General features: G+C 39.3%; 1 protein-coding gene across 1 annotated transcript in view; it reads right to left on the bottom strand.

Moving 5' to 3' along the window:
* BVES (blood vessel epicardial substance) overlaps positions 1-21,673 on the bottom strand; it is a 39,363-nt gene that overhangs the window by 13,245 nt on the left and 4,445 nt on the right. Inside the window, exons 3-7 of the mRNA XM_050786752.1 lie at positions 18,054-18,178; positions 14,704-14,891; positions 13,859-13,967; positions 6,194-6,361; positions 5,188-5,329 (exon numbers count right to left, since the gene is read on the bottom strand). Of these exons, the coding sequence (XP_050642709.1) occupies positions 5,188-5,329; positions 6,194-6,361; positions 13,859-13,967; positions 14,704-14,891; positions 18,054-18,178 (732 nt within the window). The remainder of the gene's footprint in view (positions 1-5,187; positions 5,330-6,193; positions 6,362-13,858; positions 13,968-14,703; positions 14,892-18,053; positions 18,179-21,673) is intronic.

Consider the following 21,673-nt stretch of genomic DNA (forward strand, 5'->3'; position numbering starts at 1 on the left):
ATTATTTCATGAAACCAGCCTCGAAACTAAGAAAGCTGTATGGCTTTTTGCATCTTTCCAGGTAAATAAACACAGAAGAGAACCAAGAGAAACCCATTAGTTTCTCTCAGACATATTGCTCGCCTTTTCAGACTGCAAGCTAACTAAATATTTGTACAACTAGGTCATATGACATTAGCAGACTGTCCACAGCAGCACCTTTTTTTTTTTCCTTTGAGACAGGGTCTCACTCTTTCACCCAGGCTGGAGTGCAGTGGCAAGACCATGGCTTACTGCAGCCTAGATCTCCCAGGCTAAAGTGGTCCTCTTAGCTCAGTCTCCTAAGTAGCTGGGACCACAGGCGCATGCCACCACCTCCAGATAATTAAAACATTTTTTGTAGAGGGGGGGTCTCGCTATGTTGCCCATGCTCGTCTTGAACTCCTGGGGTCAAGAGATCCTCCTGCCTTGGCCTCCCAAAGTGCTGGGATTATAGGCATAAGCCAGTGTGCCTGGCCAATGTAGTACTGTCTTGACACTAATAACAAACAAAATACTTACAAAGATCTTAATAAGAAACATCTCTCTAAACATCTCACAGCATCTTTAAAAACAACATAATTTTTATTTCATGAAAAAAGACATGGTTTAAACTAACAAGCTTTTTCAAAGATGAGTTCCAACTGATTGCATTGCCTATATTGTCTTGTGATTAAAAAAAAAAATCCAAATGATAAGTTATTTAACCCCAATTAACTAAAATACAGTTCTGTAACATTCAAGGAAACATATGTCTTCCTGTTACCATAGCAATGCCTGAGCTGGGCAGCACTTACTACTGATGGAATTGCCAATACAATCCATCTGTGTGAATGTGTGTGTTTTATACATGAAGGGAGCTAAGGAGGAGAGAAAATGACAAGAAGATGACAACAAGGTACGCTGACGAGCAACACCTTGGTCCAGGAGCCAAGAGAAGAAAGCTTTCCTACATACACTGGCACTAAAGATTCTCACACATCTCATACAGCTTGTCTCTTCCTCTCTTCCTATCTCAGTATGTCCCATGTTTGCAAACATGAAACCCAGTAAACAAAGCAATGAGAAAGTGAAAGAGTTAAATGAATTCTGAACTACTGAAAAAACAGACTTTTTCTCAGGCTATCTCATGACTTCACTTTCTTCCCTTTAAATGACAATGTGGAGTGGGAATACAGAATCTGTGTGGAAAGGAGTAGAGACCTTGCTGCGGATTTAGCGTTGTGTGGCATGTATAAAAGCAGAGTACAACATGAGAAATGGGAGCAGCAGCAATTTCATTAAAACAGGTCACTTAGTTTTCCTCCACCTTTTTCTGATCCGTATTTCTGTTTCACTGAACATTTGCTGTGTAAAGTTATGAAGTATATTTGTCGTATTACTGATTGAGATCTTTAAAGTAGCCTTTACCAGAAGTTATGCAAGCTTCTAGACCCAACTACCAGGCAGATGAGAAAGACAAGAACACCATAATCACCACCATAGGGATGAACTCAGCAAAATTCCAGAAGGTGGAAAATTCTACAGCCTCCCTACTCAAAGCGTAGTTCATAGAACAGCCACACTGGTATCACCTGGGCACTGGTTAAACCTGTGGACTCCCAAACCCCCACCCCAGCCTGCTACATCAGGATCTTTAATAAGATCTCCAGGTGATTCATATGCACATTTAAGAATCTGTTGTTCTACAGGACAAATCAAAACACCCAAATAAAAACATATGCAGAAACACACACACACAGACAGAGAGCGACTGGAAAGGGAGCCCCGAGGTGTGGCGGCTGAATGCAATGTGCCCATGCTATTCAGATCATGATTCGAAAAATAATTATAAATATTCATATGCATGTTAATGTTTAAATCGACCTAGGTTTGGGTTAATGAATAGGTGGAACAATGTAAAAAGGTTTAAGGAAATACATAAGGTATATTTAATTTTGTATGGAGTGACACTGCTTATAATTCTGTAAGTACTCTAACTAAAAGCTAAATGACACTGGAGATCATCATTGGATAATTTCACATGTTCCTAAGTAGGATCCTGGTACTCCAGTGCTAAGAATAAGGCAAAAATGTTCACTGAAGTGGATTACATTAACCCATCTACGAAAACCTATCTGCAGCACTACTTGATCACAAGGAAGGATTCAGGGGATGACAGGTTACCCCAGAAAAGTAGGTGGGAGTTGACAAAAAGTGGTTTGGGATAAGTCACTACCTTCACCAACTCTAGGTGGACTCATCTGCAAGGAGGCAAATAATAACAGCTCCTGTGCCTAGCTCACATAGCTGTCAGGTTCAAATGCAAGAACAGATGTGAAGGTGACCCGTACATCTAAAAACACAAGTCAACTGTTACGTGCATTTAAAAAAACCACAGAGGTAATCTGGTCTACAAGCATGAGCTTCTGTTTTTCTTTTTCTTTTTTCTTTTTGATACAGGGTCTCACTCTGTCACCCAGGCTTCGGTGCAGTGGCTCAATTATGGCTCACTGCAACCTTGACTTCCTTGGCTCAAGCAATCCTCTCACTTCAGCCTCCCAAGAAGATGAAATCACAGACGTGTATCACCATGCCTGGATAATTCTTTAATTTTTTTGTAGAGAAGGGGTCTTATTATGTTGCCCAGGCTAGTCTTGAACTCTTGGGCTCAAGCGATCCTCCAGCCTCAACCTCCCAAAGTGCTGAGACTACAGGTGTGAGGCACTGTGCCTGGCCAAACACGAGCTTTGGCATCAGACGGGATCCCTAGGTTTGTATTGCAGAACCAGTCACTATGGAAGAGGACCAAGTGAATAACATCTCATATTCCCAATTTCCTCATCTGTAAAATGACATAACACCTGCTATAGTAGACTGTGTTATAGTCCAGCTTTCCATCTGCTTTGTTTCTCATTAATCCCTTCACAGCCCTGCAGGAGGGTTAAATGATCTATCCATTGATGTTGGTTCTGGCAAGTGACTTCTGTGGCCCAAGGAACATGCACGGAAGAGCTACTTGCTCCTTTGGAGCAAGAGCTTTAACAGCCATCTTGTAAATCTGCCACCACTGTCTTCCCTCTGCAGTTACAATGGCAATGACCCAGATGGCAGCTGGTCCTTTGGCTGAGTCCCAAGAGCAGGGAAGTGCAGCTCCCGACCTTCATGTAAGCTTTAGTTAATACCTTCCAAAAGTTACTATGCAGGCCAGGTGCAGTGGCCCACGCCTGAAATCCCAGCACTTTGGGAGGCCGAGGCAGGTGGGATCCTCCTGTCTCAGCCTGTTGAGTAGTTAGGACTACAGGCCTGCACCACGACGCCCAGCAATTTTTTTTTTATTTTTATAGAGACAAAGTTCCCTTGAGCCCAGGAGTTCAAGGCTGCAGTGACCTGTAATTGTGCCACTGCACTCCAGCCTGGGTGACAAAAAGCGACCCTGCCTCAAAAACAAAAACAAACACAAAAAACAAAAAACAAAAAAACAAAACAATCCCCCAACCCCACCAAAAAACAAAAAAAACAAAAAAAAAACAGGAGATGAAATTCTTGTATGAAAGGTGACCTCCAAAAATATTAGAAGGAAAACGACATTCTTATCATCAAGATGTTGAGGCAGAGAGAATTCTGTACAAGCCTTTATTAAAATAACTCTTTTGTCTTCAAGTCTTCCAGCATAATTTAGTTGCTTTTTCACAACTTACTATTCTTTGTCCACTATAAACTGTTTAATTGCTTTTTCAGGTCTTCATTTCCTTATGAAAGCTTTTGTGCCATGTAAAACCTGTATGAGCTTTTAACACAAACTCACACAACTTGTATCAAATGTGTATCCTTTTCTCTTGTTAATCTGTCTTATGTCAATTTAATTCTCAGGTCCAGCCCAAAAACAACCCTAAAAGGGAAGAGGTAACGTTTTTTCTTTCCTACACACCAATTATATGGCCTTGTAAATTCCAGCCTCTCCTGACTATGTAATACTTAAAATCCCCAATCTAACTTATCTAAGGCATACAAAGTTACAAGATCCATTTACATAAAGAATTATTTAATGTGTTTGCATTTTTTAAAAGTTAATTTGGTTTAAAATACAATTGGAAATACAAATAGTTTTTAATTCATGCAATGGAAGAATGTCTGCCTTTTTGCTATTTCATATGAATTTGTTCAAAGTTTTTATACTATCATTCTTAGACTAATTCTTAATATTAAGCATTTAATGCTTAATTTAGTTTTTCTCATTTTACTTACTAATTTTCAACATCTGGGTTGTTTGTGCTACTTAAAATGTTTTGAAACAATCTAAACTATGGAAGAATCCTGGAAAATGTGCCTCTGGGCAGGTGTGTGAATGAGGTAACTCACAAGGGTGTTTAGTGATCTCCTTCATCTTTGGGAATATTCCAGTTCCCGATCACTTTTTAACTCATGGCACTCATACTGAGATAACCAGCCAGCAGCAGAACATCCAGCATTTATTTGTCTACCATTTTTCAAAACATTTCTGGGTCTAGACCTTCACTCTAACTAAAGTCATGAAAGTAACAAAACCAAATAGCAACAAAACCAAACAAAACGAAAGCAACAAAATCAAACCATGTGAACTCTTTCAGAGTATTCTGGTGAGCCACTATTTTTTTTTTTTTTTTTTGAGACAGAATCTCGCTCTGTTGCCCAGGCTGGCGTGCAGTGGCGCGATCTCAGCTCACTGCAGGCTCCACCTCCCGGGTTCACGCCATTCTCCTGCCTCAGCCTCCCTAGTAGCTGGGACTACAGGTGCCCAGACCATGCTCAGCTATTTTTTTTTTTGTATTTTTAGTAGAGATGGGGTTTCAACGTATTAGTCAGGATGGTCTCGATCTCCTGACCTTGTGATTTGCCCACCTCAGCCTCCCAAAGTGCTGGGATTACAGGCATAAGCCACCATGCCCAGCTGGTGAGCCACTATTTAAGCAAAGTATATGGCAAAACCAGTGAACAATTTCTGAAACAGAAATAAGAGTTCTAAAGCTGGCTTTTAGCTCATACGCAATATGGGGGAAATGCTAAACAAAATTTGATTGTTTTTATTGTTACCTTTAGGTTGCCAAATAGTTACCTGCAAAGTTACTTTTCTAATCAAAGTTGTCATTTGTCTATGTCCAGAGATATCCATCAGAACTCTGGAGTAGTATCAGTTTTGGGATAACTTACGAAGAGAGGACATGCTGGAGGTACCCCGAAGAAACTGGTGCAACCCGTCGTCACTGTCACTGGAGCTGGCTATACTGTTCCTCATTTCCAACATGGAGATCTGTGTGCAGAGGCTGAGCTGATGTTCCAGCTTTTTGGCTTTCTACAAAGCAAAGTTTTAAGCTTTCTGAGATTTACGGGAGTTGAATCATATATTCCATTTAAGCAGCATGTACTTTTCTGAGAAATATGCCAGGGCATTAAAAAAGAATACCGGTACATATTAGGTGACCAATAAACATAAGCTATGATTTTTATTATTAGTTATTACTATAAATATATTATAAAAAATCAAATATACTTAGTAGCCTATTTATAATAAGCTAAATCATTAATTGAAATAAGCATCAGCTTAATTTGATAAACAGCCCAGACAAGATGATTTTGAAAGGGCACATATACTCAATTGTCACTGGGTAACAGTACTTATCAGAGAAATGACGTTTTTAAAAATTCTCTCTTCTAATCATTTTCTTTCCAAAAAGATACGGGAAAATTAAGATCAAATTGCAAACTGTTGACAATCTGTGCAGCTCTACACCTCTCTTTTCACCTTCTGGCCTGACCTGAAGATATGCAAGACTGGAAGACAGCAGGGTTCAAAGGCCAACTTCCTGATCGCTGGGGTCTGTCAGCCTTTCTCTGTCTGCAAACCTCCAGCTGCCCTGTCCTCCCTAATCTACTCCATCCTCTACCCCCTCTTACTCCTTTACCATCTTCCTTAACATGCTCTTGATGAAGAGGGTGCCTTATCACCATAAACACTAGTCCCTGACAGTTATAGACTCCTTACTAAGTAACAGCAAATCTAATCATTACAAAATACTTTCTCCTCTCAAGATTACAAGTATCCCCAGTGCATTTAACATATGACTAGTTACTAAAAATTCAGGAAAACATATTTCATAAAGTGAAATATACCTCATATACATATTTATTTAACAAAATAAACTCAGAAAACACTTACTTTATCATTTAAGGTGGGATCATTCAATGAGTAGAGCTTATTTGTAATGTCTTTTCCAATAAGATACCTAAAGATTTCATACAAGAAAGGTTCTGATTCCAGAAAGTATGTTAATCTTTCTCTTGACCAGCATAAAAATCTGCAGTTATCATCTGCAATAATGGTGACCTGCCAAAGAAACAAGCATGCAAAGAATAAAGTACTTCTATGTATATGAATTATGACTATAGTGATTTAGAAGAGAAAAGTAGGAATGATTTAGTGGACATTATCATAGCAATGATTTGTCAAATTAAATTAAGACTTAATGCACACAAGCTTCTATATGTATAAAATTATGTTTTTACAAAAGCAATCTGCAGACTAAATAAAAGCAAATTCTCTGGGTTTCATTGTTGTTTTGTTTTGTGAGGTCTGGTGACAGAAGAATGGCCATTGTATTGTTACCGCTGCCAGAGCATGTATTCAACTGAGGATGCCACTGGACATATGACTTTCATGAAATATTTCTTTACACCCTGTACATTACAATGAAGTTCAAAAATACAGCTTCAAGCAGATGAACTGAGGTAAGATTCATGAGGCAAGTTATAGATGGAAGACCTTCTGCCCATCCAACTCTGCAAATATACACTAAAGACTGAGAAAACTTCAAGGGCCCCCGGCTGTTGCTGATGAATATGGTTGGTGAGGGTCCTTCTGTCATAGGTGTTTCTCAAGTGTCACATTTCAAGGTTAGATCCAGGGTAGCCCATTCGAGATATTCACAGACAACCCTGAATTAGCTCAGAACTGGAAATCATACCCCCTTTCCTTCAGTATTGTACATAGGAAAGCAGAAAGGTACTATAACTGCACAACACAGAGCTCAAGCATCCCTCAAATAAATCCCTCTGCCAGAGTGAGGGGCCATGTCCTCACAACTCAGTGTCAGGAAGCCCTTCCTCCCATGTAGTCCTCTTCTATCAGTTAACACTCCTGTAAGCTTCATTATGGCTTAAATCCTATCATTAAATCCAAGCTCATCAGTTGACAAATCTGCCTGTTCTAAGCACTGTGAAGCCAGGGATTGTCTATCTTCATGTCTGTCTGAATGCCTGACTTCCAACATGGAGTGGTGCTCAATGCATGACTATTGTATGAAGGACTTAAGCAAATGAACACACGACATGGCAAAACCCTGGCTCTACAAAACATACACAAATTAGCTGGACATGGTGGCATGTGCCTGTAGTCCCAGTTACTTGGGAGGCTGAGGTGGGAGGATCACCTGAGCCCAGGAAGGTCAAGGCTGTAGTGAACCATGATCACACAACTACACTCGATCATACAGTGGCAGCAGGAGATCCCTGGGTGACAGCACGAGACCTCATCTCAAAGACAAAAACAAAACAAATGAACACAAATACTGTAGAAGGCAAAAACCAATGTCTGTCCTAATAAAAGGTTTGTTAAACTGACATCCAGTCGTAGCTGAGCCTCAGAGCAAATGTTTCCAAAGAAGCTCTGTCCCTTTTGTCACAAAAGTAAACACATTTCAGAGGACAAGGGGGTATGTACATCTACCAAGACAGAAAACGAAAAACCCAGCTTGTCTCCTTACTTCAACAAGCTGAAATCTGATCGTTGGCAAATTAAGAATGTCTGGCTACTTTAAAAAGTGGTGTCAAGGTTCCTAGGAAAAAAAGCTTGTGTTTTTTTACTATATCAAAAGTAGAAATTTCCAAAACCAAACGGATTTGTTTTTAAGAAATGCATCAGTGTCTGAGACTTGATGAAACACTAAATTTCATTCATTCTTTCGATATACATTACTATGCATGTACTTTATGCTAGATACTCTTCAAGGTATGAAGTTACAATGGTGAACAAGAAAGACAAGACGCTTGCCCCATGAAGCTTACATTCTAGTGGAGAAGGATGATAATTAATAAAGAAATATGACCATTTCAGGTGGCAGTAAGTGTTCTGACAACTATAGAACAGGGGAAAGTGGTCGAGAATGACTAGGGGGTGACAGTCGCACATAATGCCACTCTCTTTGTATATGTACTTTTAAACTTTAAGGTGCTTTCATATCTATCATGTAAGTGGATCCTCAAAAGTCTGTTTAAAATAAGACAAGTAATATTATTCTCCATTTTTCAGATGCCAAATGCGAAGGACCAAAAACCTCACAAACACATATTAATTAGTGGTAGAGTGGCTCTACAAAACATACAAAAATTAGCCGGGCCTGCTGGCATGTGCCTATAGTCCCAGCTAACTTGGGAGGCTGAGATGGGCAGATCACTTGAGGCCAGGAGCTCGAGATCAGCCTGGGCCAACATGGTGAAATCCCGTCTCTACTAAAAGTACAAAAAATTAGCCAGGCGTGGTGGCAGGCGCCTGTAATCCCAGCTATTCAAGAGGCTGAGGCACAATAATCCCTTGAACCGGGAGGCGGAGCTTGCAGTGAGCCGAGATGGCGCCGCTGCACTCCAGCCTGGGGGACAGAGTGAGACTCCATCTCAAAAAAAAAAAAAAAAAAAAAAAAAAATTAGTGGTACTGTGAGCACTTTTGACTTTCAGCCCAAATGTATTTTCCCACCAGGTCAAAATCTGCCCAATATACCCAATACTCATCAATACCATTTCATAGAAAGTATTTCTGCCTAGTGACTACAAGGTTGGCTGTGCAGTCCACAAGAGCCCCTCATGCAAAGAACGGCTGAACACATGCCACGAAGCCTGTATTCTAGTGGAGGAGGCTGCTAATAAAGAAACAGGATCAAAAACATGGCACGATTTATAGGAAGAGGAGTAGAAGCCAACTGCCCCTGGGGAATTCCCACAAACGGTATGAGGCGGGTGCATAAATGGAAGGCAGCTGAAAAATACTCCTGGCGTAATAACAGAAGAGTGAGCATGGGGTCCTCATGAGGCCCCAGCCAAGCACCCAAGCGCTAAAGACAGTTGGGACTGACATCCCTTCGTTGGGCAAAGATGTCACCCCGGACTCTGGAAAACAGCGGGAGAAGCAGTTAAAAGATGAGATGCAAATCATCTAGAAGATGAAGAAATTATATTTAGATGATACATAAGGCCGTTAACTTTTTCTTCAGCCATCTGAATTACCTCAAGTTTCCACCGAGGCAATGAAACTTTTACGATGACACTATAATTTCCTTAGCAAATTCACTTTTTATTGATGGTTAAAAAATTACTTTGGCCTGTTTAAGTTATTATTGAATATAAAATAACAGTATTCAAATAATAAGCTGTACTTAGTTCATATGAGTAACTTACAGGCCCACAAAAACATGGATTTAGTTGGAAGCCAGCAGTTAAGTGCTAACTGAGGTCATTTTACTTGATACCTAATGCTTCATTTCTACCAAATAGACAGTTTTATTTAATGATTTCCTGTCACAACAGTCAAGCAAAGTGTATTTTTTATGAGAATATCTTATAAAGCAATACAAGAATTTTAAAAGTTTCCATAAAATAAATTTACTTCTTATTAGGCATTTCAGCAGTGCTATGCTTATGTCCTTGTGAAGAATTTTACTGAAGAAATAAAAGCAAATATGGCAACAGCAGACATAAAAGGACATCTTTCAGGTCGAGAATTAGACTAAGCATTTGCAAACAGGTTTGCCATGATTACCACAAGATATTGGATCAGTTCCTCCCTTTGGACTCCAAACCAATTCTACAGCCTGTCGTAAAGAGAAGACACTGGGCTCCACTGCTGGAAACAAAGGTCTCTGAGGGATCTGCCACCTGTGCTAGAATCAGCAACCGCAGTGTGGCAATAGGACTGGCTGACTGTCCTGAGGAAATCATTTAATACTTTTTGCATGCATCATACTGCATTTCATACACCAAACACTAAAATATCCTAGAAGTGGTCTATTCCACTGATGCTGACTGAGTTCTCCTAAGCACTAAAATAACACAGATTCAAAAGTGGCAGAGGAAATCGCTTCACAGCTCCACCAAAATATTTAGTTAATATTAAGATAATGTTTTCTTTCAATACCATTAAAACTTAGTGTTCATTTCTTTTACAAGAGCATGGACATATACCTGCAAGACATTCCTCTCTCCTTAAAGTCAGTAAAACTTTGATTTTTGGGCTTTGCAACACCAGGACATGCTATTGGCTATAGGAAGGCAGCAGCATGAGATAGAATACAAAAGAAAAGCTTGTAAACAGTAAAGCTCACTTAATATAAAACATCTACATAAAGAAGAAGAAACCAAATAAAACACTACTTTTATCTTTTTTTTTTTTTTTTCCGAGATGGAGTCTCACTCTGTCGCCCAGGCTGGAGTGCGGTGGCGTTATCTTGGTCTCCTGGGTTCAAGCGATTCTCCTGCCTCAGCCTCCGCCTCCCGGGTTCAAGCGATTCTCCTGCCTCAGCCTCCTGAGTAGCTGGGATTACAGGCACCTGCCACCATGCCCGGCCAATTTTTGTATTTTTAGTAGACATGAGGTTTCACCATGTTGGCCAGGCTGGTCTCAAACACCTGACCTCAGGTGATCCACCCACCTTGGCCTCCCAAAGTGCCAGGATTACAGGCGTGGGCCGCCACACCCAGCCTACTTTTATCTTTTGTAATAATAATACTCAAGATTCTATCAATACTTATAAACAGCAACTCTGGGCTATAAGTACCAAAATCACTATAAGTTCCTAGGGATAACAAACTGTAAGTTCAGAATCTGTTGTCTCAGCTCTATCGCTATGCTTATTGTCATGATAATTACTACATATTTACCTGAGCAACACCTGTTGTGCAATCTCAAGGGACAGTCATTGAGTCCACTTGCGTTCTCTTTCCTCCTTTTCATCCTATTGTACAATTCATGAGCACCCTGACCACAGAACAAATTTAAAGAAAGAGAAATTCAAAGGAAGTAGCTCCTCATCTAACACGTTTAACTGGTCAGAATTAGGGAAGGATGAGCTTGGCAGCTAAAAAGTGTGAGGGTGAAGAAGTCTGATGGCTGATGATTTCAAGCGTCCTCTGCCATCGGCACAGGTAGTGAGAAGTTGGCTCTGGGAGAATGTGACATTTTTCATTTGGGAACTTGCATGGGTAAGTGGCAATATACATACTCCTACACAGATGTGTAACAGCTATTTATTACTGTCGAGGATCTGCCAACAGGAACATTTTGTAAACAATCAAAGTACAGTCTCTCTCAAGGGCTTACTCTGATGGCTCCAGCTATACAGGACACAGGCTTGATGATGCTAGTTTTAATCTACTGGCCAATCAGGAAATACCACACGAGACTCTATGCAGAGAAAAGCTGACTGGCATTAGGAAAAGCTGAATACATTTTCTTCACCAAGCTATGGTACTATAAAATTTTGGTCATGGTTTTGGAATCTTTATTATAATTACTGGGAACAACTCTCAACTACCAAAATCCAATTCCTAGTCCCCAAGAAGAAAGAGAACTGTAGCTAGTGGTAGGAATTCCTTTTTGTTGACTTAATTATAAACATACTCTGAAGTCCAGTGGAAAAGATAGTATAATAGTATTTCTGGCCTCTTGGGGACCACTTTGATTTTGGAAACAAAGCAGGTTCAATTCCCACCCCATCCTCAAATCCCAGTCTCTTCAGGATTATATGAGATAGTTATCACACAAAACGACCTGCTACTATATACAGAGTTATCACACAAAACGACCTGCTACTATATACAGAGTTATCACACAAAACGACCTACTACTATACACAGGCAAAAGAAATACAGGCAATAAATGTTGGACTTTGGAAGAAGAAAGTGTAAAAAGGTCACAGGAAAGAAGGAGAGAAAAAAGATGTGGTCCTGCACCAGTCTGTAGATGGTGGTGATTAAAGATAAAATAAGAACATAAATCTCACAGCAAAGCTGACCCTCACAACAAGGTGAGAGTGTAGAGAGGACGAGGACACAGCATTAGCTGTCTCCTTCTGTATTGTAAGCCCAGCCAGCTTGGGAAGAACGTTTCATAACAGTGAATCTATATGCAACCTTTTAGTAAATGCACATAACGAACAAGCTCCATGATTACTCAGGCCAGTTATTCAGGAAGGGCGGGAGCAGGGCAGGGCTGAAACCATCGTAAATGATATAAACTAAACTGTATGTCTGTAAATGTTCTTTTATCTCCACTTTTGTTGCATCCCAAATTGTAGAGCATCTCAAAATGAGATTCTAAAATAAGACTGTCATCAAGAAACACTAACATTTCATCCTCCCTCAGGTAGTAATAGCCTCTTTATTTCCATTTCTTACCTAAATAGATTTACCTTCTTGCCCATAAACAATTCCATTCTCAAGATATTTCCTTACTGCTGTTAATCCAGAGGCTGAGACTAAAGAAAACCCTCACCCATTTATTTTCTTGGTTAATTTCCTTCCAATAACAAGGTGAATGAATATAATAGGAGGGCTGGACACTTACAGAAAGAATCAGAACAAAGTGCCATGTAATGGAGCAATTTGTGTTTTTTTGTTTGTTTGTTTGTTTTTGAGACAGAGTCTCGCTCTGTTGCCTAGGCTGGAGTGCAGTGGCGCGATCTTGGCTCACTGCAGCTCTGCCTCCCGGGTTCACGCCATTCTCCTGCCCCAGCCTCCGGAGTAGATGGGATTGCAGGCGCCTGCTAGCATGCCTGGCTAATTTTTTGTATTTTTAGTAGAGACGGAGTTTCGCCATGTTAGCCAGGATGGTCTCGATCTCCTGACCTCGTGATCCGCCCGCCTCGGCCTCCCAAAGGGCTAGGATTACAGGCGTGAGCCACCGTGCCCAGCCAGAGTAATTTGTTTTAACACAAAAGGAATCACACTAAGTAGTCCACGTTCAAATTACTGCCATCATGAAGAACTTCATTCTTTACCCTTAAACATATTCATTAAGTACAAAAGAGTTTAGTGATTAGATTTCTTTCATAAGAATTAACAAAATAAATTCCCTAAGGCGAAGCCAGTTTTCTGGTTTTCCCCAATAAATGTCAATTACATAGTTTAAGAACACTGACTATCTACAACTCACATTTTCCTTTTTGCTAATAAAGCATAAGATGTTTTCTATAGAAAAACTTATAAAAATTCAAATAAGAAAAAAAAGTTTAAAAAAGCAATCAAACACAGTCTATAAATAACATTATGACAAAATTAGAATATATCTTTTTAGAACATTTTCTGTACATATAATATATACAGTATTTTTTAGGCCAGATGTGGTGGCTCACGCCTGTAATCCCAGCACTTTGGGAAGCTGAGGCGTGCAGATCACGAGGTCAGGAGAGTGAGACCATCCTAGCTAACACAGTGAAACCCCCTCTCTACTAAAAATACAAAAAATTAGCCAGGCATGGTGGTGGGTGCCTGTACTTTCAGCTACTCAGGAGGCTGAGGCAGGACGACGGCATGAACCCGGGAGGCGGAGCTTGCAGTTAGCTGAGATTGCACCACTGCACTCCAGCCTGGGCAACAGTGCGAGACTCCGTCTCAAAAAAAAAAAAAAAAAAAAAAGAGAGAGACAATACTATACACGCCCTATGGTAAACTTATTTCTTTTCCCCAATAACTCATAGCTGTGTTTCTATTAATATCCTCTGGATTCTGAATGAGATGCAAACTAGCTTCAATCTCCTTAAAAATCATGTGAAAACGTACCTGGAATTTTTCACCTTTGTGCATCTGAGTTGATCTAAATTCAGGAGAATCTATAAAGGCACAGGGGTAAATGTTATGCAGAAAATGTCCTCGATAGGAGACCTTCATTCTGATAACAGAAATTAATGTTAATAAAAGCAATATTTCACAAATACCATCATGATCCTTAAAACTGCTATAATCTTATGCGATTTTATTTTGTAGTACAGTTTTTAAAATTCCACAGATGATGGACAGAACTAAAAGCACTTCTTGAGGCACAAGTATTTCAAAAAATAACGTTGGAAAAAGAAAAAAACAGTGTCCAATATTGAGTCAGATGTATGCCATCTAGTGGTAACTATTGCTCGTCTAATGGAAGTGACCATATAATCTGTTACTCTAGCTGGGACACTTCTGAGAGGGAAAGAGGTGTCATTAATAACAGTGCCAGCACAACAGAGACTGACTCTCTCCCCGAAAGGCTGATATTCCTAGAAGTTGCATTTTTGTGATATTCAAGACAAATTAACTCTGAAGCATGCATAGGCTTTTTGAATTTCAATGTCTAATTTAAATCCACTTCAATTTTGACTCATTCATTTTTAATAAAAGGTCAAAAATGGTTAAAATACTTGCAATTGAAAATCCTGACATCAAGATTCAGAGCAGTACATTCAACCTGGCTTTAACATGTTGCTCTGCAGCGTCGTAAAGCGTAGTTGTAGCATAAAGTTCCACCAACAACAAATTCTGTGACTGCTTCCTCCATTCATTGGCGACATTTCCTTCCATTCATTTCCTTCCCAGAGGCCATGAAAAGATTAAAGGTAAACTAGGAATTGTGATTTCCACAGAACACTTACTTTCCCTTTAAGAGAATGCTCAGACGGTCATCAACTGAGGTTTTATCCTCTGCAGCATAAGTCTGGCCCTTTTTCAAGGTTTGGATCATGCAAAACTGTCCAGTTAGTCTTCTGAACAAATCTGGAGGCACACGGAGTGGTTCAAACAACCGCCGGTAGATGCCACTGAGTTCCTTTTCAATCTTCACCTGAAATGCAGCAATGACTAGATGCTGTACCAAAGCAGCAGCAACCCCAAAACACTGACCTCTGTGGTCCAAATATGGTTTTGAGAATAAACAAATCTTTGATATATACCATCACCCTTCTGTATTGAGGCCAACAGAATCTTACACAGCAAGTGAAATGGTGATAGAAGTTTATACTTTAGATCCTAAAAGGGTACGGTTAGGTCATGTGAGGTGGTTCATGCCTGTAGTTCTGGCACTTTGGGAGGCTGAGGTGGGAGGATCACTTGAGTCCAAGAGTTTGAGAGCAGCCTGCTTAGGTTTTGCAACTGTTTAGGTTTTGAATGTTGTCACAACATTCACCTTCCTAACCTTAGCACCTTCTATAAATAACAGAAAACCTTTTCTGTGAAACCTTTTGTTTCACATACACAAAAAATTTACTAACTTTTAAATATGGCAGCAAGAAAATAAACACACAAAATAGGAATCAATGAGGAAACAAATTTACAAAAGTAACACATACATTAAGCATTTTATCTCCATGTAATTACTTAATGCACCAATATAGAAAAACAAAAATGTACAGCTGCAATCACTGCTTCACATTTATGTACTCTCAAGCAAAGCGAAGGAAAAATAAAAGGGTGTAAGAGTCTTAGTGTAGAAGTTTCATCCCAAGCTAAAATGAACTCTGTAAAATGGAGAACCCACTGGCAAATAAGGCTGGCTACTGGAGGAAGAGAAAAACAAAACGGCTTAATCATTTTTGTTGTCAGATTCTCCAAAGCCCAGGTCATGCCCCATCTTTGGGCCCAGCATTAGTCTCTGGAAGTCACACTAATTAGGTGGATGGAAAACCATACTGCACTGTATCTCTGGCAGGCACGATATGAAGCCTATAGACTCGGATCATGACAGCTGCTCCAACCTGATGTCACTGTAGCATTTGCAATGCTCCTACTTGTCCTGCTGTTTCATTGTGAGGAAAATCCAGCATTTATATTTTTCAAAAAAGTAGATTTATAGTATGAGAAGAAACAAAAGCACAGATACTAAGTGATTTACCTATTTGGTGCTATGATCACATTAGCAACTTCTGAATCTTAAATTTTGGGGTTCCAGCAAGTTCTGACATTCAGAAAATGCAATCATTATCCACCTCTTCCACTCCAAACCTCTAGTAATGAGCATTTAATATGATTTATTCATAATCTGCTCATCCCGTAACTCTCAGATCAAGCCCTTTTTATGTATTTATTTTTTGGAGACGGAGTCTCATTCTGTTGCCTGTGCTGGAGCGCAGTGGTGTGATCATAGCTCACCGCAGTCTCAAACTCCTGGGATCCAGTGATCTTCCCGAGAAGCTGGGACAACAGTGTGTGCTACTGCATCCACCTGATTTTTAAATTTTTTGGTAGAAACAGGGTCTTGTTATGTTGCACAGGCTGGTCTCGAACTCCTGGGCTCAAGTGATCTTCCAACCTAGGCCTCCCAAAGTGCTGGAATTACAGGCATGAGCCACGGCGCCCAGCCGCATGAAGCCCTCTTATTAATCATTTTCCTCTTTTTTTTTTTTTAGACAAGAGTGTCGCTCTGTCACCCAGGCTGGAGTGTGGTGGCACAATCTCGGCTCACTGCAACCTCAGCCTCCTGGGTTCAAGTGATTCTTGTGCCTCAGCCTCTGAGTAGCTGGGACTCCAGGCGTGCACCACCATGCCGGCTAATTTTTGTATTTTTCAGTAGAGACACGGTTTTGCTATGTTGGCCAGGCTGGTCTTGAACTCCTGACCTCAGGTGATCCACCCACCTACGCTTCCCAAAGTGTTGGGATTACAGGCATGAGCCACTTCACTTGGCCTAATTCTTTTCCTCTTTGAAAGCATTTACTCATTAAAGGTTTTTTTGAGCACCTACTGTGTGCCAATCATGTTCGACAAGAAAAGTGGATATAACAGTAAGTGTGTTAGATTACTGTTCCCAATTATTCACTGCTCCCAACCTCTGTAAGAGGACTGTACATCCCCTTACTCCACCCCATGCCCCATATTATCAAACTTGGCCATGTCACTCGTTTTTGCCAATGAAATGTGAACAGAAACAATATATGTCCCTTCTGAGCAAAAGTTTTAAGAGACATTGGGTGTTTCTCTTTTGCTCTCTAGTACTTTTCCCTCTGCCATGACAATGCATGGTCCAAAGAGAACCTGCTGCTTCAGCACAGACCCTGAAATGAATGAGATGCATAGAACAGAATCACAGCTGACACATAGCTGCCAGAGTCAAGATACAAGGTGGGTGAGAAAAAAAGCCCATTTGCTGTTACATATCATTGAGATTTATTACATAGTATAACCTAGAGAAAACTGAGTAATACAGCAAAACAACACAGACTGAGTCACTGTGTCTGGACGAGGTTACAATCTAGTTGAATGCCTATTATATATCATCTGTATCATTCAAATTAGAATCTTCTATGAATTGTCTTGTTTTCTGATAGTTTTCTACATGCAAATCTGGCCCCAAACATAAGATTAAGGCAAGCATTATATCTTTTACTTTACTGAATGTTTGCAATGCTTAGGAAAGTCGGTAAATACATATGGGGTGATTTCTAGGACCCTGCTGTTTTCCTACTCTATTTTTATTCTTGGTATGATCAAGGAATACAACAAGATAAATCAGAGTTGAAAAGAAAAAATTAAAGACTGGTGTTTTGGTAGCAACCCACCAAATTTGGTGACTTCCTTAAATGAATATTTTGGGCATTAGAAAAATATATAGTTATTACACTAAAAACTAGTATGAACTATTTGTAAATCATTAGAATGTTTACAGAAGTTGCCTATTAGTAAGTAACTTTGTAACTGGGCAGTGATATTTCCAGGTAACATGTGAATATCAATACAAAAAACTCAAGTAATATGACTTAAAAAGGAGAATATTATTCATGTTCTCTCATATGCTATTGATTTTTAAAGTTTTAAAAACTCATTTGTAGAACAAATTTCATGGTACTAAAATGTTTCACTTTCAGGCATATGTAAACAGAAAGCCTAAACTTCAGAGAAATGATATTAAAGTGACTAAACATGCTAGATGCTTACTTTTAAGTCTGAACAAAGTACCTTTCAAAGTTTTAGCTTTAAAATCACTTCCTTATTAATTAATTTTAGTAATTACCGGTCTCTTCTTGTATAAAAGATACGACAGATGCAAAATGTTGACACCCAAGAACACAGAGTTCCAGATCATTATATCCAAGGCACATCGGTAGAGAGTGGCCCAGACAATATAAAGGGTACATCCTGTTGAAGAGCAAAGTTAACCTGTTAGATAATCTAGAAGAGCCTAAGCAGGGAGCTTAATAAATTTGATATCCGCTATATATACAGTAGTCCTCCCTTTCCTGAAGGTGATACTTTCTAAGACCCCCAGTGGATGCCTGAAACCATGGGTAGTACACAACTCTATAAACACTATGTTTTATCGATCTGATACCCAAGACAGCTAATAAGCGACTACTGGGTGGGTAACACTGATAGTGTGGATAAGTTGGACTAAGGGATGATTCACATCCCAGGCAGGATAGAGCACAACACTGCAAGATTTCATTGCACTATTCAGAATGTCTTGCATTTAAAACTTATGAATTGTTTATTCTTGGTATTTTCCATTTAATATTATTGGACTGTTGTTGACCACAGAAAGTGAATCCCCCACTGGATGTGGGGGCTACTGTAAATCAAACACATTTCAGAACTACCTAAGCCAAGTATCACATTGTTTCATTTTGTCTTTTGTCCAGTGACCAAAAAAACCCCAAATATATGCTTTGTTGAATAAAAGCTGTATTAAAAATATACAGGAAATACAAAGTATAAAAAATATTTTTAAAGAGGAAAAATCCATAATTCTACTACTTTAAAAAGGCCATTAAATATCAAATAATTTAATTCTGCCTTACAGAATTAGTTTTCATACAGTTTTACCTGACGGCAAACCTAGCACAGATACAATTTTAAAATCTCCTTTTTAACTTATTCTAGTGATTTTCCCATTTCATTAAACTTTTTGCAAGCATAGTTTTAAATGACTGCAACTGAGTAAACCATAATTTATTTAACCTTCCCCCTACTGCTGGAAAGACAAGATTTTGAGGGTATAATTTTTGACAAGTGGAAAAAAAATTTTATACATACAAATTTTTCTGTATTTGTGATTGTTTACTTAGTCTGGATTACCTGAAGGTGAATCTAGGGAATGAACTTTATAGTTTTTTACAATATTGAAGAATTGTTTTCCAAAACGTTTTTACAAATTTGCAATCCTACTAGCTAGAAATACCAATATCAAGTTGTCAGTATAGTCATGTGTCGTTCAATGACAGGGATATATTCTGAGAAATATTTCATTAGATGATTTTGTTGCTGTGTGAACATCATAGAGTATACGTACATAAACCCAGATGGCACAGTCTACTACACTATAGGGTGTAAACCAATACAGTACAGCTTGTTATTGTACTGAATATTGAATACTGCAGGCAACTATAGCACAATGGTAAGTATTTGTATATCTAAATATATCGAAACATGGAAAAGGTGAACATGTGGTACTATACTATGGGACCACTTTCGTTATACGATGCATGACTGTATTATAAAATGTGAAAACTCCTAACTTGATAGTGAGGAATTATGTATACTTTATTTTGCATTTCCATGATTACTGGTGAGCCTGCATATTTTACCAAAATGTTTTAGCCATCTGAATTTTCCCCTGGTGATTATCCATGTAACTCTGAGAATCTTCCTGTGTTTTCTTATTGATTCTCTTACCTTATATAAAATATTCCCAGTTTCTTTTGATCAATTTTATGGTAGGAGAGTTAATACAGTGTATACATTTAAAATAAAACTATCATTAAGATATAAATCATTGACTCACGCATACTCACAAAAGCTAACCTCCCACTTTAAAAGTTACTCACTTGCAATTTTTTATTTCCTAAGAATGATTTGAGGCACCTAAATAAAGCCCCAAATGTAAAAATTTAAATATTCTTTAAGTAATATTTCATAGCAAATAGTGAAGCAATTTAAAATATTTTAATTTAAAGGAGACAAGGTATACAATGGGAGGATAGAGAAAAACTGGAGGACCTGAATTATAGTCCTGGTTTGGCTGTTTTTTCTCCATCTTAATTTTGGATGGGTCATTTTATTTTTCTAGGTTTCACTTTTTTTAATTTTTTTTTTTTTTTTTGAGACAGGGTCTTGCTCTGTCACCCAGGCTGGAGTGCAGTAGCCTCGACATCCCAGGCTCAAGCCATCCTCCCATGCAGCCTCCCAAATAGCTGGGACCACAGATGTGTGCCACCATGCCCAGCTACTTTTTAAATTTTTTGTAGACATAGGGTCTCACTACATTGCCCAGGCTGGTTTTGAACTCCTGGCTTCAAGAGATACTCTCACTTCAGCCTCCAAAAGTGCTGGGACTACAGGCGTTAGCCACTATGCCTAGCCTAGGTTTCTCTTTCTGCATTTACAGAATAAAGTGTTAGATTTGATAATATCTTTGGTTCACTCCACCTCCGAAACTCTGTCTTAAAATTCATAATTGATGTTTGCTTTTTTATAGGGTATAGTATTTTTTTTTCCATTCATCTCCCTGTTCCTACTGCTGCAGTCCTCACCTTACTCACAGGTCACACAGCCACTGAGGTCCCACAAGCTTCTACTAACCTTCCAGCCTCTTTTTCCTTGTCATTTATCACTTTTTTTTTTTTTTTTAGGCGGAGTCTAGTTCTGTCACCAGGTTGGACAGAGTAATCTGTCACCAGTTTACTTATACATATTAAAATCCATAGCAAGTACATTTAAAAAATATACATTTTACATATATATACTTATATAAAACCATTTCCTATGTTTATATATATACTTATATAAAACCATTTCCTATGTTACCTGTCTTCGGTCTCTGGTCCTTAAAAAAAACTCTTATTAACTGCACAAATTTGGTCCTTGCCAAACCCTATGTAGTTTTACAGAATATATGAATTATTCTGCTTCAGGAAAATTCCAAGTGGCACAATCTTGGCCCACTGCAACCTCTGTCTCCTGAGTTCAAGTGATTCTTTTGCCTCAGCCTCTCGAGTAGCTGGGATTACAAGCTCCTGCCACCATGTCCAGCTAGTTTTTGTACTTTCAGTAGAGATAAGGTTTCACCATGTTGGCCAAGCTGGTCTCGAACTCCCAACCTCAGGTAATCCGCCCACCTTGGCCTCCCACAGTGCTGGGATTACAGGCATGAGCCACTGTGTCCAGCCGATTTATCATATATTTTTAAGCACAATGCACTACTCTATGTTCATCCCAATATGCTCAATTTCCTTCTCTTCTGTGCTCTTCGCTCGGATACTGCACACAGTCACTCAGAGAAATCCTGCTCATCTTCCAAAATCCAGGTCCCATGTCACCTCCTCAGTGGGATCCTGCTCTGCCCTCCTACTAAGCCTATCACCTTCTCCGTGTACCCCTGGATAATGGGTGCACACCTGCATCCCAGCATCTGATACGCCATACTGGGATTGCCCATCTGTTTCTCTACTGGCCCCCACAAGAGTGTCTTTCTCAAGGATGAAGACGGCCTTCCTCAATCTTTGTCTGACACATCACAGGTGCTAAAAAAATGCACCTGAATAAATGGGCCATTAGGGAAGTAATCACATAGAGAGTAATTTGTCAAGAATCACTGGCTAAAGTAACAGATTCAATTGTTTTAATATTCTGATGTGA

The sequence above is a fragment of the Macaca thibetana genome, chromosome 4, assembly GCF_024542745.1.
Source record: "Macaca thibetana thibetana isolate TM-01 chromosome 4, ASM2454274v1, whole genome shotgun sequence".
Lineage (NCBI taxonomy): Eukaryota > Metazoa > Chordata > Mammalia > Primates > Cercopithecidae > Macaca > Macaca thibetana.